Source organism: Amblyomma mixtum, chromosome 3 (assembly GCF_055824585.1).
Source record: "Amblyomma mixtum isolate Tamu chromosome 3, ASM5582458v1, whole genome shotgun sequence".
NCBI classification, from domain to species: Eukaryota; Metazoa; Arthropoda; class Arachnida; order Ixodida; family Ixodidae; genus Amblyomma; species Amblyomma mixtum.
Window position 1 is genome coordinate 205774450 of NC_143014.1, and position 17924 is coordinate 205792373.

Consider the following 17924-nt stretch of genomic DNA (forward strand, 5'->3'; position numbering starts at 1 on the left):
CCCACTCACGGTGCATTAACATTACGGTGCATTAACATTAACATTACGGTGCATTAACATTAACATTACGGTGCATTAACAAAAATTCCAACATGCCGTCAGCATGTAAGGATTTTATTATTGCTCTGAAAACACCGCATTTTTAAAATTTTCACTGGCAGGAGGGAGTAACTTTCTTGACTGCGCTGCTTTCTTCCTACGCAAATGAAAGACGTGTACGCTGACCTCTTACACCTGTTTTGCAGCAAAAACAATTCGAAAATATGTAGCGTAAGATATAACACTAATGCACTGTGGAGCTTGAGGCATTATTGGTCCAGTAGAGTGGAGAGCTGGGCGAGTTAATTGGTGCACGATTGTAGAAAGAAAACCAGCGCAAAGGACGGGGACACAGAACTGGGAACACAGAATACAGGAACACAGAACACAGCTTAGTCCTGTGTTCCTGTTCTGCGTCTCCGTCCTTTGCCCTTGTTTTTCTTCCTTAATTGGCCATGCACTTGTGGCAATTTAAGTGCACTTCCTGTGAATTTTGCACAAAAGTAGTGTATTTTTGCATTCACCATTTTTACACACTGAGTTCTTTTATCTTTTGGTCACTTCAGAAAAGAGGAGTTAGTACAGAAGTAATTTACTTGGAGAATACAAAGAAATATATCTTGCGATGAATTTTCTCATATTTTAATTCTGCCTGATGGGAATGCATTACGCGCCATACGGTAGAACCAAACACCCAGGGCTCTAAGTTGGGCAAAGCATGTATCATATGTGGAAGTGCGAATATGGCTGTGGTGCGCTGGGCGTCTTGCATGCACAGCAGGAAGTGCTTTGTGTCTACTCCATCCAGGAGGGAATGTACAAGGACGGGAGGATAGTACAAACGCTAAAGAAAAAAGCTAGCTGGGGCTGGAAACGCATTTTTGGTTCTAGCAAGTACCAACGTTGGGGAAAAGCAACCAGTTTTGGGCGCCTTGTAAGAAGAATGGAAGGTTCTGGGAAGCAGAGGCAGGGCTGCGTACGGCGAACGCGAGGTCGCCGGGGTCACGGTGTCGCGCCTTCTCTCTTGCCGGTCTACCCGGCAGGAGCTACTCTCTCCGGTTTTGGCAGGGGAGACGGACAATAGTCGCGGGCGAGAGCGAAGGGGGGTCCACACCACATGAATGGCATTAGAAGAATGCCCCTGGTGCCTCGACTACGGCTCGTAGTATTCTGGCGCAGGCTTGGTTGCTGCGTTTCGCCGTAATTGCTTGTCAGCGAAGTGAACACAGCACTATGCCTTCCCGTGAATAGCAGAAGCAGGGACGTCGCGGCCACATCGGCATTCGCAGGATAGCGCCGCGCTCTCGCTTATTTGATCGCTTATCCTCTGGCAAGCCAAAAAGTCTTCCTGTCGTGGCACGCCACCCACGGCTTACGACACTACGCCTGTCACTCTCCTTCGAACTTCAAGTGTTTCTCTTCTTGCTATGAGAGTATTAGCCGTTGCGGCCACCAGTTCAAGCAGCGAGAAAAATGCGCCGCAGGAATAAACTTCATTAAAACTTCCTGTTGGGCGAGTTGGTAGTTGGTGGTTATAGCGCTTGTGTGTGTGTTTCCTCTCTTTTTGTCCGTGTCTTTGTTTGCGCTATAACATTTCTAATTCAAGATGAACTACCAACTCGCCCAACAGGAAGTTTTAATGAAGTTTATTTATTATACAGTGGGCCCATCTTTCTGTGTTTCTTCATCTTCTTCCATCTCTGACCTTCTACTGAGTAACATCGTGGACGCTACATGCCGGGCAAGACGCTACGCCTTTTGCATTTGCATTCGGAATAGCGCTTGTGTGTGTGTTTCCTCTCTTTTTGTCCGTGTCTTTGTTTGCGCTATAACATTTCTAATTCAAGATGAACTACCAACTCGCCCAACAGGAAGTTTTAATGAACTATAGACTTCTGTCTATAAAGTCTATAGATTGGCTATAGACAAATCTTAGACAACAGTCTATAGGCAATACAAATGCCACAGACAGTCATACACTATCTATAGATTTATGGCCATACACGTTTATTCGACTTTTGTCTATAGACAGTCTATAGACTGAGTAGACAAAAAGCAATATCTATAGGAAGTCACTAGAGTCAATAAGAAGTCTACAGACTGTCTGTAGGCCATTTTGATAATGGTCTACATTACAAGGCGCTTACCCGACGCAAAAGCACTGAACAAAGTTGCATACTGGAAGCCATTTGTAGTCTTTAGTTTTGTCTTTCTTATAGGGCATGCCAGCAAGCAAGGCTATGGAGGGTAAGCCATCCAACACAAGCAAATTTCCCTGACGGCATGTTTCGGCCTCCAGTGCTCCCGACTTGTTCCAAGAGGCCATGCAACGAGGTGCAGAGGCGCTTCCTGCCCACGTAGGGCCCGACGTCAACGTGTCATTTTTCTTCAGCCCGTGTCCCCTCCTCCGCTGCCGCTAGCTGCCCCAGCCCGAGCGCACGGGTGCAAAATGATGCGTCCGAGCCAACAATACCGTCCAAGAAAGGTGGAGGCACAGAAAGCGTACATCACCCTGTACAAAATATCGGCACGGCCGACGATACAGGAAGGAAACGCGAGCGTACGCAAAGTAGCGGGACGCGGGGCTATTTTGCATGGCCCGGAGGAGCGAAGAAAAAAGAAAGAGAACAAAGGAAACATGGATGAGGCGACACGTCCTCAACTCCACTTAGTTGTGTGCAGTGCAGATTTAAATGTGACGCGATCAAAGAAAGAGAGTGAGAGAGAGAGAGAGATTACATTTTTGAACACCGTATTTGCTTCGTTATGTAGTGTGCCGCTTTCCCGCTAGCGATTCCTCTTCATTCGGGCCTGAAAAACGTTCGTGGAAGCCATAGGTGTTCGAAATTTCGGCCATCATAACTTGCTCCATGTACGAGTGCGTAGCGGCACTATTTCGGCACTATTTTCTGTCGCGCAAAGCCACAGCTGTAGAACCTGATCACTCGCTTATCCACACAGTTGACATTTATTTTAAGTAGAGCTCAGGGAAATACGTAAGGCAACACCTGATTTTCATGCAACCGACGGCTACCCTTCAAGGATGAGCGGCAAGCATACACTGTTTCTTCTATTTCTAGGCAATGTTGCCCCCGGCTGTTAATTTCAGCTTAACAATCGCAATGACAGATAGGAGACTTTCTGCGATGTGAAACGTATGACGCTTAAGGAAAAACACCATCTGGTCAACAAGCACAAACAAGGCGTTCCGTTTCGTCTTGTTTTCACCCATATCAGCAGCTCCGGCAGTTCTGCGCCTCCATGGTTCCTGTACTGCCCGCGAATACGAAACGTGAACAGCATAATCCGAACATCGCGATTGGGGTAGACACTAATACAGTTGATTTTCACTTCGAAGGCGCGATGACCTCGGTATGAAAGGGTGAATGAATCGAGCCTATCTGTCACATCTAGCAGCTAATATGCTACGCGGGCGACCCAGTCGCTTGTTCAGTTGATACTGGCAGATAGGGAATGGCCACAGCATTCGAACGACGACCTCTGTTGTGCATTTCTGACCTTCATCATTGCCTTCCGGGCTCGGTATATAATTTTTTTAGACATAAGTTAACCTCGGCCAAAGCGAATGCGCATGTACGATAAGGTGTTGTTCTGACCTCTAGGCCACTCTTAAATAGTGCCGATGTGCTCCCGAGCGCGCCCGTTCGAGAGCTCGAGACAAGTATTTGAACGCCTGAACATACCATCATAATTACACGCATTTCAATTGGTCGGCTTACGTGACTTCACCGAAATCAATTTTTTTTTTTACCGTACACCCGCGTCCCATAAAGTTTTGCTGCTAAATGTGTGTTCCACTTCCGCGAACTGCACGGAAATAAGGGGACCACTTCGTGGCCATGCAAAGTACAGGCGCGCGGCGCGTGTCTGTGCCGACGCCTTCAATAGGGAACGATGCGGACAAGACAACCCCCCCCCCTCCTCCCCACAGCGGAATGAAGAAGAGGAGAAGAGGGGTGTTTTACTTTGGACAAGGGCACCATTATTTATCCAATGACATGCCCGCTCGAGAAGCCCGGCCGGCTATGCGCACGAGCGGCCCTTCAAAGAAGTACGTACATAGCATGCTCGGTTTTGCGCCTGCGCGTGTATGTACGTGCCCGAGCTCCCGCTCTCCTGCATAATCTCGCCCAGGCATACACGAGTGGGGGTTGCTGTACACGCAAAGAAGAATAGGAAAGTAAAAATGGGGATGAATTGGGGAGGAAGAAGGGGATGGTGTCGCGAGAAAACGTTGTAGGCGCGACAAGATCGCGCGCGTGCTTCGCTCGAGCGGTCACCACAGCGGACGTGTATTCATGGGCGAGCTAGGCTTTTACCGGAGTATATATCCCAAGGGGAAGGGCTCACTGGCCAAGGCGAGTGTTGGGACGAAAAGGAACATGACAGACAGAGTGAGAAGTGTTCTCCGACGGAAAGAAGAGCTGCGGGGTGAAACACGTTACTGTTGGCCAGACGACACCTGAGGTATTGCGGTTGCTAAGAAAGCAGCTTGAACCTCTACGAGGAAATTCTTTAACTAGTTTACTTCGTGACCGGTAGATGGCATTAAGCGTTCTACATACCTAGAGTTACTGTATATGCTACCAAAGGTATATGCTACCTTTGGTAGCATATACAGTAACTCTATACATACCATGTGCAGTTTCTACCAAGAGCTCACTCCCAACATTTTTGGGCTGATATTGGCATACGCGCTTCAACCACTATATAAGTATAAGCCCAAGTGCATGAGTCCAAAGTGCTATAGGTGGTGCTTTTGAGATACTGAGTGTGCATCCGTTTTAGTTATATTCTGAGTATCCCCATCGCCAGCCCCAGCCGTAGGGTACAGCAGTGGTTCACTGTCCATGTGAGTTCGTGTTATAGTGAGTTGAGCTATATGCCCACAATACTCGTCGTTAGCCTGCAGGTTAGCGGGTCATTACGAGTTCAAGTTTTCAGTGAGGTTGCCGTGAGTCTGGGTCTATTGAGACTCTTGCAGGTCAACTGGCTCCGTGTCCATGCGCATTGATGTGAGTCTAAGCGACACTGAATTTCGCTGATTTGAGTTCGAGTAAAATACACCATGTGAGTCTGGCTCAGAATCGTTCTGAATCGGCGAAAAGTCGAGTGGCGGCGGGCCCGGCAGCACAAGAACGGTTCATTTTTTAACAGCGGTTCCATAGGAAGAATTTGCAGGCGGTCATTGCGTTACGCTCGAGGATTTCCATGCAAAGTGGCGCCAGTGATGTCCCAAACGGTGAAAGCTCCTGGTGTCCTTGAAAGACGTGTCAAATAAGGTACGCCAATTGAAGAAGTTAAAAAACCAAGTCAGAGTTAACCAGAAAAGCAATACCTGCCTCTAGGGTCAGCAAGGATACCGTAAGGTAACTACGATTCAGCATCCTAGAGTAACACAAAGGTTATTAGCTAAAAAATAAAAATGCAGATCGGAGTGGACGGAACAAAGGTGAATTTCGTCTCTCCGACAAACCATCATACCAAGCGCAAGTGCCTGTAGCAGACTTGCGTAAAGAGAGGACCAACAACAAGCGACGTGGCAACACTGTAATTCATATTTCATGCACCCGAAATAGAACTTGCCGACGGCACTCTTCCCTTCGACGCGAAAAATATGCGCAAATGCCAGGGAAATAGAGAGTAGCAAAATATTCGCATTTTGACGAAATGGAGACGGCGTGTTAACGGCTACGTTCAAGCCTTTTCTTCCCATCTCACTCTTCGCTCAAACATCCTTCGTTCGATGGGGAACAGGTACGAGAGCGAATAGTCCCGTCTAAAGTCCCTGTATGAGCTTTTAGTCCCGTCCACTCCTTCCCTCCCTGGTCTCCCTTTCTCAACCCTCCCCCACTCTCCGACATGGAAAGCCTTTCAACCGGAACATCATATATGCGCATGTACCACCTCCGTCTTGCACACCCCTCGGACCCCGTTTTTCTTCGACTCTCCTTCAATTTCCTGCGCTGACTCGCACTTCGGAAACGTTGCATAAAGAAACTGTGCTTGATAAGTCTTTGCCCTGATTCATGAGACAGAAGGGTTTATTCGGGCCTGTCCTGCAGGAGTTGATGACGTATACAAGTTTTCAAAACCTAGTTTTACCAGATTCTTGCACCCCGGACAGATTTCTTAAATGTCGGGTTAAACCCAAACCCGATTTCTTCCTGAAAATAAGCCTTCTAGGGAACTTTGTTATCCTGTGCAGAGGGCTGGCGACATATGGCGCGAAGATTGGCCTTCGTCTAGTGCTTAATCCGCAGGGGTGTTTTCTTTTAGTGCGTTTATGTGCTTAATTTGAGGCTCAGTTAGAATAGTATAAGTTAAAAGCGAGAATCCAAAACACGATTAATGACCAGACTCTCGTTTGCATGACTGCATGGTGCATAATACATGCTAACGACGACCTGCTCCAAAACTCTTCTGCGGTTTAAAATGGTCGCTTTGACGGTGAGCGAATGTTTTCGCTGTCTACAAAGGTATACGCAGGCAGGCAGGCATTGCACGAACTAGGAAGTGCTGCGCAGTAGATGATAATGCATGCGGGTAAATAATGGCACTATATGAGAAAATAAAGAAATATCTGGTAAGGTAAAAGTTGTGCAGTGCGAGCCGCCATTTTCACAGTGGTTACGAAATAATTAGCATAATTGGAAATTTTAAATCATTACAAAATAAACTAATAATTAAGAGCATGTTATATTGTCACGTAGCAGTTGGTACAGGTAGCGCCGCGTCCAGACGGCAGAGGAACGCCAACACCGAGATGATGCCAGCGCACACCGAGACGGCCAGGATGGAACGTCGAGCTTCGTCTTCTTCAGCAGCGAACCGCGTGGCGCACGAGCTGCGTGCCGAACAGCCGCCGAGCGGCTATTGTTGTAGACGCGGCATTACCCTCCCTCTCGGAAAGAGCATCGGCCCGATGCTTTAACAAGAAAATAGGGAGAAAGAAACTAGAGCTGTGCACGGGCCGAAAATTTCAGCCCGCGCCCGGCCCGAGCCTATACACTACTGACGGAGGCCCGGCCCGGCCCGACACTGAAGAAACCGAAGCCCGCCCGGGCCCGGCCCGAGTTAGTTAAGGCCCGGCCCTGGCCCGGCCCGACCTGCAAAACTGAAATTGAAGTGACGATGAAACAGAAAGAGATAATTTCACTCTGGTGACTCTCGGAGGCACTCGAATGGTCACGGAGGGGGCGACCCCAATGAGTCGCCAGCGACATGTTTGATGCCCGATTTCGCTGTCCTCCGTGAAGAATCGAGTCGCGCGACCTCCATGCGTTCACGTGACGGCAACTAAACTATGAGCCTACGCAGGTAACCATGGCGAGCAAGAAGATAATGGTCACAACACGTCGTTGTTGCCACACGAGCGAGAATCCGGTTGTCCCGTACATGTGATAATGACCCCCCCACCCCTCCCACCCGGCCCCCGTCAACGCGTGAGTGAGGGTACTTTTGTGAGTGCCTTCGGTTCGACACACCTCACCTTCCTTTGTGCAGTGTCATTTGGGCTTGTGAGACCACTCATGTGGAGATTAGTTCCGAACCTTGCAACAGTAGGACGGCTGGAGCCACGCAGGAGCAATCGCGATCGCGAAGCCCGGCCGGCCCGTCCGAGACAAATATACCGTGGCCCGAGCCCGGCCCGGGCCCGGGCGAATAGACTTCCGCAAGGCCCGAGCCCGGCCCGCGGGCCGGGCCGGGTACGGGCTTTCGGGCCGGCCCGAGCCCGTGCACAGCTCTAAAAGAAACAAAAAAACAACAGAGTAACGCACAGCACTTAGTCACTGAATGTCTCGCGAAAAATAGGGCTTCATCCGCACTACATGAACAATCTCTGGTCTCTGCTGACGGCGAGTAGTCCGGGAAGCCCCATCAGGGAGGACTTCATAGGTTACGTCGCTTAGCTGACGGAGAACTCGGTAGGGGCCGAAATACTGCTTGAGCAGTTTTTCGGAAACGCCACGGCGTCGAATGGGGGTCCATACCCACACTTTGTCGTCCGGGGCGAACGTCATCAGTCTGTGGCGGCGGTTGTAACGTCGGGCGTCACGGTCTTGTTGGTTCAGGATGCGCACTCTTGCAAGTTGTCGAGCTTCTTCTGCGCGAAGCGTGAACTCCTCGGCGCCAACGTCGGGGTCGCGGCCATCATGGGGCAGCATTGCTTCCAACATTGTCGACACTTCGCGGCCGTACAACAGACAGAAGGGCGTCCTCCGCGTGGTTTCCTGTTGAGCCGTGTTATACGCGAAAGTAATATATGGCAGGATATTGTCCCAAGATCGATGCTCAACGTCAACATACATGGACAGCATGTCGACGAGAGTTTTGTTGAGGCGCTCGGTCAGGCCATTCGTCTGGGGATGGTAGGCGGTTGTTTTCCTGTGAGTAGTGCCACTCAGCCGCATGAGGGATTCCAAGAGTTTGGCAGTGAAAGCGGTGCCTCTATCCGTGATAATTAGTGCTGGAGCGCCATGCCGGAGGACGATGCGTTCCACGAAAAATTTCGCAGCCTCGGCTGCTGTGCCGCGCTGGAGGGCCTTGGTTTCAGCGTAGCGCGTAAGGTAATCAGTAGCGACGATAATCCACCGGTTTCCCGAAGATGAAGTTGGAAAAGGGCCGAGAAGGTCCATGCCAACTTGCTCAAACGGGAGTCTGGGCACTTGAACGGGATGTAAAAGTCCAGCTGGCTTGACAGGGGGTGTTTTTCGTCGTTGACAATTACGGCACGTGCGCACATAGTGTCGTACAGTCGCCGCAAGCTTAGGCCAGTAATAGCTCTTTTTGATCCGAGCCAGAGTGCGGGCGTAGCCGAGGTGACCTGCGGTGGGCTCGTCGTGACACGCCTGCAAGATTTCTTCACGGAGATTCGCTGGAACGACGAGGAGGTAGTCGCTTCCGGTTGGAGAAAAGTTGGCTTTGTACAGCACGTTGTTGCGCAGACAAAAGGAGGACTGGGTTCTTGCGAAGGGCTGGGGAACCTCCTCGGTAGGGGCTTCCAGGAAGTCGATGAGAGGTTTCAGCGCCGGGTCCTCACGTTGCTGACTGGAAATAGTCGCTGCGTCTACGGCTGCGATGAGAGGAAAGTCCGGTTCGTCGTCGTCGCGCGCAGCCTCGACTGGATATCTGGACAAGCAGTCGGCATCGTTGTGCTGGCGCCCTGATTTATGGACGATGGACATGTCAAACTCCTGAAGGCGTAAGCTCCAACGCGCGAGGCGGCCAGAGGGATCCCGTAAGTTCGTCAACCAGCAGAGAGAGTGGTGGTCGGTTACAACTTGAAAATGTCGGCCGTACAGGTAAGGTCGAAATTTTGTCACAGCCCATACCACGGCAAGGCATTCTTTTTCGGTCGTGGAATAATTAGATTCGGCACGAGACAGAGTGCGGCTGGCGTATGCTATTACGCGCTCAGCGCCGTCCTGCCACTGGACGAGTACAGCACCGAGACCCACGTTGCTGGCATCTGTGTGGACGAGAGTCTCCGCACGAGAATCGAAATGACCAAGGACAGGCGTGGTTTGCAAGCGTCGCCGTAATTCATCAAATGCCTGCTGCTGCTGTTCTGTCCACGTGAATGGGACGTCCTCTCTTGTAAGATGCGTCAACGGTGCAGCAAGTCGGGAAAAGTTGGCAATGAACCGCCGGTAATACGCGCAAAGGCCCAAAAAACGCCGGACCGTTTTCTTGTCCGAAGGAGTGGGAAAGTTGGCGACGGCAGCTGTTTTAGCAGGATCCGGCCGGACTCCACGATGGCTGACGACATGGCCCAGGAAAAGGAGCTCCTCATAACCAAAGTGGCATTTCTCGGGCTTCAACGTCAGGCCGGCAGATCGTATAGCCTGTAGCACGGTCAAGAGGCGCTGGAGGTGTTCTTCGAACGTTGGCGAAAATACAACAACGTCGTCCAGGTATACCAAGCACGTCTGCCATTTCAGGCCTGACAAAACAGCGTCCATCATTCTCTGAAATGTTGCTGGAGCTGAACACAAACCGAAAGGAAGGACCTTGAACTCATAAAGGCCATCCGGCGTCACGAACGCTGTCTTCTCGCGATCCCGCTCGTCAACTTCGATCTGCCAGTAACCACTTTTTAAGTCCAGCGAAGAAAAGTAGCGCGCGTGCCGCAACCGGTCAAGAGAGTCGTCAATGCGTGGTAACGGGTAGACGTCTTTCTTGGTAACCTGGTTAAGCTTCCGGTAGTCAACGCAACATCGCAGACTACCATCCTTCTTCTTAACCAAAACCACAGGCGAAGCCCACGGGCTCCTCGACGGCTGAATAACACCATCCTGCAGCATCTCTTTGACTTGTTCAGCTATGGCTTCACGCTCCCGCAGTGAGACACGGTATGGGTTTTGCCGAATTGGTCGGGTACTGGAGTCCGTAATGATGCGGTGCTTAGCGAGAGGCGTCTGACTGCCGACGTAGACGAGAAACAGTCTTGGAACTGATGCAGTAGGCCGACTAGGCTCTCCCTATCGGCTGGGGGTAAGCCTGGGTTCACGTCGAGGATCAGCTGAGGTGTGCAAGAATTGGACGTTTCGCTCTGGAGGGCAAGGCAGTCGTTAATTTCGGCGATGCCCTCGAAGTATGCGACCGCAGTGCCCTTAGCGATGTGTTGCCGTTCGGTCCCTAAATTCGTTAGAAGGACATCTGCTAGGCCGTTCCGTAGCGTGACGATACCTCTGGCGATGCAGACCCCATGGGAGAGCACAAGCGCAGTGTTCTGTTCTGCTACGCCGTCAGCACTGCACAGGTCGTCACAAATGACGGTAACGAGGGCACAGGATCGCGGAGGGACGGTCACACCGGCGTCGATTATGCGCAGGGCCACTCTGCGTGGTTCGGTGTCGGCTGGAATCGTTCCAGGGGTCGAAAATGTTACCAGACGATCAGGAAGGTTTATGATAGCACCATGCTCACGCAAGAAGTCCATTCCGAGGATCAAGTCTTTGCAGCAGTGCGGCAGAACAACAAAAATGCCAACAAAAGCAGAATTGACAATGGTGACTCGAGCAGTGCATCTTCCGACAGGCGTCATGAGGTGACCGCCAGCAGTACGAATTTGAGGTCCATCCCAGGCTGTCTTTACCTTGCTGAGGCGATCCGCGAGGTGTTTGCTTATGATCGAAAAGTCCGCGCCTGTATCGACTAAAGCAGTCACTGGGTGCCCGTCAACGTGAATGCGGAGGTCGGCGCCAACTGCATCGGTGTCAGGGAAACTCGGGTTCACAGAATCGTGCTGCGGCGGCATCGGGATCTCGGCATCGCGCTCCGGCGGCGTTCGGGGGTCTTCGTTATATCCGCTGTCAGCAACCTTCCCCCCTGAGGTCGCCGCTTTCAGTTTCCCCGGCGCGGGCTTGGAGACCGGCCCCGCAGTCCATCTGAGAAAGCCTGGCGGCTGGGCGACGTGACGCGTGCGTGAGACGGAGATCGGGGTCGGCGGTTAGAGGTGGTGTCATGGGCAGCAAGGTACTCCTCTATTTCGTGGGGTCGCTCACCGAAACGGGGACAAGGAGCGTCACGTGGGAAACCCCGGAGGCCGATTTCACGGTATGGGCAACGGCGATACAGGTGGCCGGCTTCCCCGCAATGGTAACAGAGCGGCTGCTGATCAGAAGTGTGCCAAACAGCCGCCTTCCGGGCCGGTGGACGCATGGCAGGTCCTCGCTGAGGCCGCTGGTAGAATGACGGTGGCGGAGCGGTTGGCGGCGGTGGGTGGTACGGCAAGCGTTGCACAGGTGGCAACTCGGAACGGAGAGCCGCGGCGTAGCTCATGGGGCGTGGCTCCGGCATGACTGGAGGAGGCGGTGAAAATGCTTGACGAATCTCGTCGCGCACAACCTCGGTAAGAGCCGCAGCCGTCGGGTCAGACGAGGCAAGGGTCAGTTTCTGCAGCTCTTCACGGACCACGGCGCGTATGAGCTCACGCAGCGACGCATTGTCGCTGGACACGCTCAAAGAAGCCGCACTGGCGCTTGTCTCACCGCACAAGGAGTCATTTCGGCGGCAGCGTTGATGCAAGGCCCGCTCAATGGCGGTCGCCTCTTTGATGAAGTCGGCTACCGTCTGCGGGGGATTCCGGACCAAACCAGCGAAGAGTTGGTCCTTCACACCTTGCATCAGGTGGCGGAGCTTCACGGATTCCGCCATATCTGGGTCAGCGCGCCGACAAAGACGGGTCACGTCCTCGGCGAACATGGCAACTGTCTCATTAGGCTTTTGGACGCGAGCGTCCAGGAGGCGCCGCGCACGATCCCGGCGGTCCGTGCTAGCAAAGGTGTCCCGGACCTGCTGGCGGAAGGTATCCCAGCTTTGGAGATCGGCCTCCCTGTTCTCGAACCAAATCTTGGCTCCGTCTTCGAGGGCGAAATACACGTTCCGCAGCTTCTGCGCAGGGCTCCATTGGTTGAAATCGGCAACCCGCTCAAACTGGTCAAGCCAGTCTTCAACGTCTTCGAAAGTGACGCCATGGAAGCTGGCTGGCACGCGGGGTTGCTGGGGCGTCAAGTGTGAAGCGCTAGCCTGAGCCATGGTGGTATGCTCACCAGGTCGATGAGTGCGTGCCTCTTTTGGGAGTAGACCAAACTCTGGGACCAGTCCCAGGAGGCGGCGGCTGCTGCGGTGAACGGGCGTGCAGACAAGGGGTAGCTGGTCGGGACTCGATGAGCGGCTGTCTGAAGAGGTGTTGGACATGGGACGTCGAGCCCGCAACCTCCACCAGTGTCACGTAGCAGTTGGTACAGGTAGCGCCGCGTCCAGACGGCAGAGGAACGCCAACACCGAGATGATGCCAGCGCACACCGAGACGGCCAGGATGGAACGTCGAGCTTCGTCTTCTTCAGCAGCGAACCGCGTGGCGCACGAGCTGCGTGCCGAACAGCCGCCGAGCGGCTATTGTTGTAGACGCAGCAATATCACGGCAAACACGAGCATTTATACTAAACTGTCTTCTGCTGCAAAAAGTTGGGGAGGCACTTTAACTCCGTCTTAAGGGTAAGACGCGATAGGGTATAAGTTAATTCTCATATATGAAGAATTGGTCATCCTCTATCATTCTCTGTCATTTTATAGCGACCAATCATCTCCGACAAACCGTCATGGTGTACACTTTGCTCACTGCCCGGTGGGCATGTTGTGATGACGCCACAAGGTCACGTGACCTAGGTGGCCCACTTGCCTTCAAAGTTGCTTCTCTGAGCATTTTTGGGGGATTTTTTGCTCACTGTCAACGACGCCGACGACGAATTTTCTGCGACACGAGTTTCTGAACACCATCGCGTTAATATATGACCCAGTGAAACAAGAATTATCGGAAGACTTCAAAAAATATCACGAGATTCTTAGCTCCCGAATTCGGGAAGAAATAAAACCCGAAAACGAAGTCTTGTTTATATTTCGAAGTATAATTTGAGCGTGTGTATGTGCTAAGTAAACAAAGTCAAAGACTGTACCTGCGGTGCGTGGTTCAACAGCATTGGAGTGGAATACAAACGATTTCCTTCAACTAAGTCTTTGCAGGTAGAAAAAAAAATGCGGTTGTCGGTTCCAGTAAAGTGGGAAAAAAATCTAAGCGACCGATTTATTCGGCTCATGTAAAGCACATGTGCTGAGCTTACAGGCCATTTCATTGAATTCCTTCTCGCTTGTAACAGACTTTAGAATTATGAAAGCCACCCCGGATATTGCTTCTTGCGGTCTGTAGCTGTTGCAGAATAACGAATATGACACCAGAGCATGATTGGCATGTCCGGTGAGAAAGAAACCGCCGGCCTTTGCAAGCTCCGCCATTCTCATTCAAACGTGTGGACTAGTGCCGCCATCTGGCCGCAAAGCACAAAATTATGTATCAACCTGGGTTGATGCAACCTACTGAGCATGATCGGAGGAAAGTTTTCGCGATAAAAGGAGAGTAGAGAAGACGTGCTCTCAAGTGCCAGTTATCGCCGCTTTGGAAACAGTGTAGCAGCGCTGGACCACTGTTATGCGACTATTTTCCCCCGATAGAATTTCTATAGAATTCGAAATATAACCAAACAGACCAACTGTACATAACAGCCCACAGCCTCTGCGTTAACCTCATGTTCTTTTATTTTTTGTCGGGTTACCAACTGGCATAGTTCTCGGCCTCATGTTCTTCATGCCCATATATGCTAAAGAATACACTGCCCATATTAGGGTCTAATTAAAATAGACAAACAACCTACTTTCAGGGCACCTCGAAAATTTTTTCACTTTTATTTTCTAATCGTAAATCTCTACCATCGAAAGCAACAGGCTTAGTAAATTATCCTGTCCGTAATAGAACAGAATAGAATAGAAAAGCCTATTTTATTCCATTCTTGCATCTCGGTTGCTGGTGACCCTGAATGCAAAGCAGCAAGATGATCCCAAGCAACCACCGACGTCCATCGGACGTCCGAACTAAAGCCGAACGTCCTTCGCCGAAATTGGACATCCGTCGGACATACATACGACATCTGGTTTCGGACATACGTATCTGTATGTCCATCGGAGGTACGGACTACGTCCGCTTTTGTATATCCACATGAGAGACGAGATGTACATCCGATGTATGTACGGACAAGTATGTTTCCAGGACTTATGTATGAGTAACTATTGCTGACAAAATTCTCAGTTTCCACATGTACAGAGCTGATCTCACTTGTCTTGAGTGCTCAAGCTGTGTCCTGGAGATACATAAAACCTTGCCGCAACTGGTTTGCAAGGGGCAAGGTGGTTCTCGTGTATTCGGCTGCACTTCAGAGCAAGCGTAAGTGAAAGTCAGTACTTGCTTTATTTCCCAGAGCATTACTCGAGCACCTGAGATAAATATGATTGGGTCTGTCACCATGGGCAAAAGCTTTCACGCTGGTGACTTGCAGAAAAGAATTTGGTCCTGTGTTTGCTCTCTAATCGCTGGGTGGTATTCTTCCTGTGGAGGATGCACATTCTTTTTGCACTTCAATGCCTTGCCCAGCCACACTAAAAAATGTTTTTCCTCGAAATCACATCACACAAATTGTTATTCATGACTACTGTTTGCAGCTGTTTTACCAGGGAAAGATTCCCAATTTTTTCTTTCTTTTAGGGGGGGGGGGGGCAGTGGGTAATTGACATAGCCTATCGCATATACCTTTAGAAAATTATATAAAACTCATTCAAAGGGCAGCTCTGCTCCTGAGAACTTGTGCATCAGCTGCAGTAAAGATGTTTCTGGACTGGGGTAATTCAACAGTCTGATCAACAATGGCAGACGAGAGCATACATAAGCTGTGCGTAACTAATTTGTTTTAAACAGCATTACATTAACAAAATTGTGTGGAGATTTCCACTTTTTCTTAAAACGTGCCATTGAAACCAGGATTTCAAGTAAATGTCATGTGGTTTCATCTCATGCATGCAATTGGCCTGGGCTGTGAACTGACATGTTATTGCATATGTGCCAGGAAGCTCACCATTCAACTGCTGTATTCATGACAAATTCAGCAGGAAATACAGAAGAAATCAATTTATTTATTGCATGTAGCAATTTACAGTGGTCCCTTGCCGCAGCGTTCTTTTGCACGCCGTAACCATTCACCAATTTGAATGTCCACGTCCTCATGGGTGGCACTGGAGTGGGACCTCGTCCTTTTCACAGCACCTAAAAGCATAACAGCATACAAAAATGTATGTGAGAAGTTCTTGGCACTGTCTTTACACATCGGCTTTGCACTGTCAAACCTGAAAGAATAGCAACATTAAAAAATGTATACGTGCCAAAAATGACCTTCCGCAGTCTAAGATCACGGAAGACCTCTTTCCCCTTTCTGCCATGCATACTGAATTGCGCAGCGGTGTGGTCATCCATGATGTGAGCAAGCATTGAGCTCACGGTGGCCTTTATGGTGCGAGCCCCATATGAACTTAGTTCAACAACCTAGAAAGAGAAATGATTTGGAGGTCAGTTCATTGTGAAGAAATGATACCAAATTAAGCTACTTGAATTCAGCAGCTACGGAAAACAAGACAAAATAGAAAACAGAACAAGAATTTGAATGCCTATCACCTGAAAGGTTATACAATATGCAGTCTTTGTGGCTACACTTGCACTCTAGAATGCTGCACAGCTACAGTTAAAGTCAACAGCCCGAACATATAACTGCTTAATGTAGGCTGGCACTTACCAAGGCTTCACTCATCTGATCAGTTAGTTGAGTGTCAAAAGTCTGCACAGCCGCTGCTGAACCAAGTGGGCTCTCGAGGACTAGCTCCAGGTTTTCCGCCGTGTTGTCAGACTGCCTCCTCTCCAGCAGTTTTCCGACGCAATCCAAGATTTCGGATTGAGTATGCCGTAAAATGTTTAATGAATTAAGCACCCGGCGCTGAAAATCTGCAAGAAAAATAATGTCACAAGCTTTGATAATTTACTGCAAGCAAAGCGGAACTCACCAGCACAGCTGAGACTTGTGTTGCAGCACTGCTGTGCACCTGAAAGTAAACGAATCATTTTTAGTGCTCTGGGAGCTCAAAGCACATTTCTGACAAAAAAAAATTTCTTACAACCACTTTTTTCCAGTGAAGGCTGAGTGCCCAGAAGTGCTGAAACAAAAAATAAATGTACTGTAAGCATACTCTACAGTTAGAAAACAATTATCTAAAGACCCAGGAGTGCTTACCCTGACTATCCAAAGAGCTCACGTGGGCTCCACTTTGCTCCATACAGGCAACATCACTTGTGCCTTAAGAAATATACAACATAAACAATTAATACAGTGAGATATGAAAGCAATTTGGCAAGCACAGAAGAAGAGCAATCGTGTAGAGACGACGCAAAAGGAGGACATGCTGTTTCCATATGCTTTATATTTAAAGCACCCTGTGAAAGAACAGTATTAGAACAAAACTTACAACGAAGTGTAGGAAGCAGTGACAGAAAAAATGACAAAAACAGCCATGCAAAGCTTGTTTCCAAGCGAACTGCCAAGTCCTGACCACTTTGGAGACTTGACACACATAGCACTAGGCATGCTTTGCATTAAGGTTAAAACATTTATCAAAATAATACAATGAAGAAGTGGCTTCCACACTTACTTGCCATCGCTGCCAGACCCTGCACCGTTTGACCGCCAGCTGCAGTGCAGCATTTTAAAATATTGATACTCGTACTACACAACATAAACAATAACTTGAATGCAATTGCTTAAGAAGAGCATATACCTTCTGTGGGTGCCACACGAGAGGAGGTTGCTAAAGGCGTACTCAGTTGAGTCTTTTGTCTTATTTGACTGTGAACTGTGGAGGAAAAGAATTTGACAAACGTGATGACCAGCACTCTACCAAGTCAGTGAAAAAGGAGAAAACTGACCACCTTAAAATCTGTCAATGTTTAATGCAGGAAAGAAAGCATATAACAATACACAGCACAAAAAAGTAATTGACCAGAACACATGTATTTTAGAAGACTAAGTAACGCAGAGTCCGGTTTCTGAAGCTGTGGTTGGCACCAGAGGCTTCCCTATTATAATATTCTGAGAATGTTGAAACCAATCGTCATATAACGTTTCAACGCACTTTATCTGCATGCATCAAGGTGTTGTAAGATTACAAAGAAACGAAGCCGCCGACACGAATGGTATGTTCACAAACACGTGTGAATGCCACGCGTTATGAAAGTACGACAATGAAAAAAAAAAAACGTTACGTCGGTTCAGTTTGTTTGACAGAAGAGCCGGCGCTTCTGGAAAATCGTTGGAGTCGGAGTCCGAAGAGCTCCACCAGGTAGGCCGCATTCTTTTCCTCTTTTGACTACTGCCTTCGTCGTCGGACAAATCAGATGTAAACCGGGCCCGGTCTAGCATCTTTCGGCCCTC

General features: G+C 49.7%; 1 protein-coding gene across 1 annotated transcript; it reads right to left on the reverse strand.

Annotated features, from left to right (window-relative positions):
* Positions 1–15672: 15672 nt before the first annotated feature.
* Positions 15673–16773, reverse strand: LOC149353405 (uncharacterized). Its single transcript, XM_089575813.1, has 6 exons — positions 16731–16773; positions 16615–16653; positions 16504–16542; positions 16239–16444; positions 15828–15991; positions 15673–15715 (listed from the first exon to the last, which is right to left on the reverse strand). The coding sequence occupies exons 1-6, from the start codon at positions 16771–16773 to the stop codon at positions 15673–15675; spliced, it is 534 nt and encodes a 177-aa protein (XP_089431939.1).
* Positions 16774–17924: the final 1151 nt, after the last annotated feature.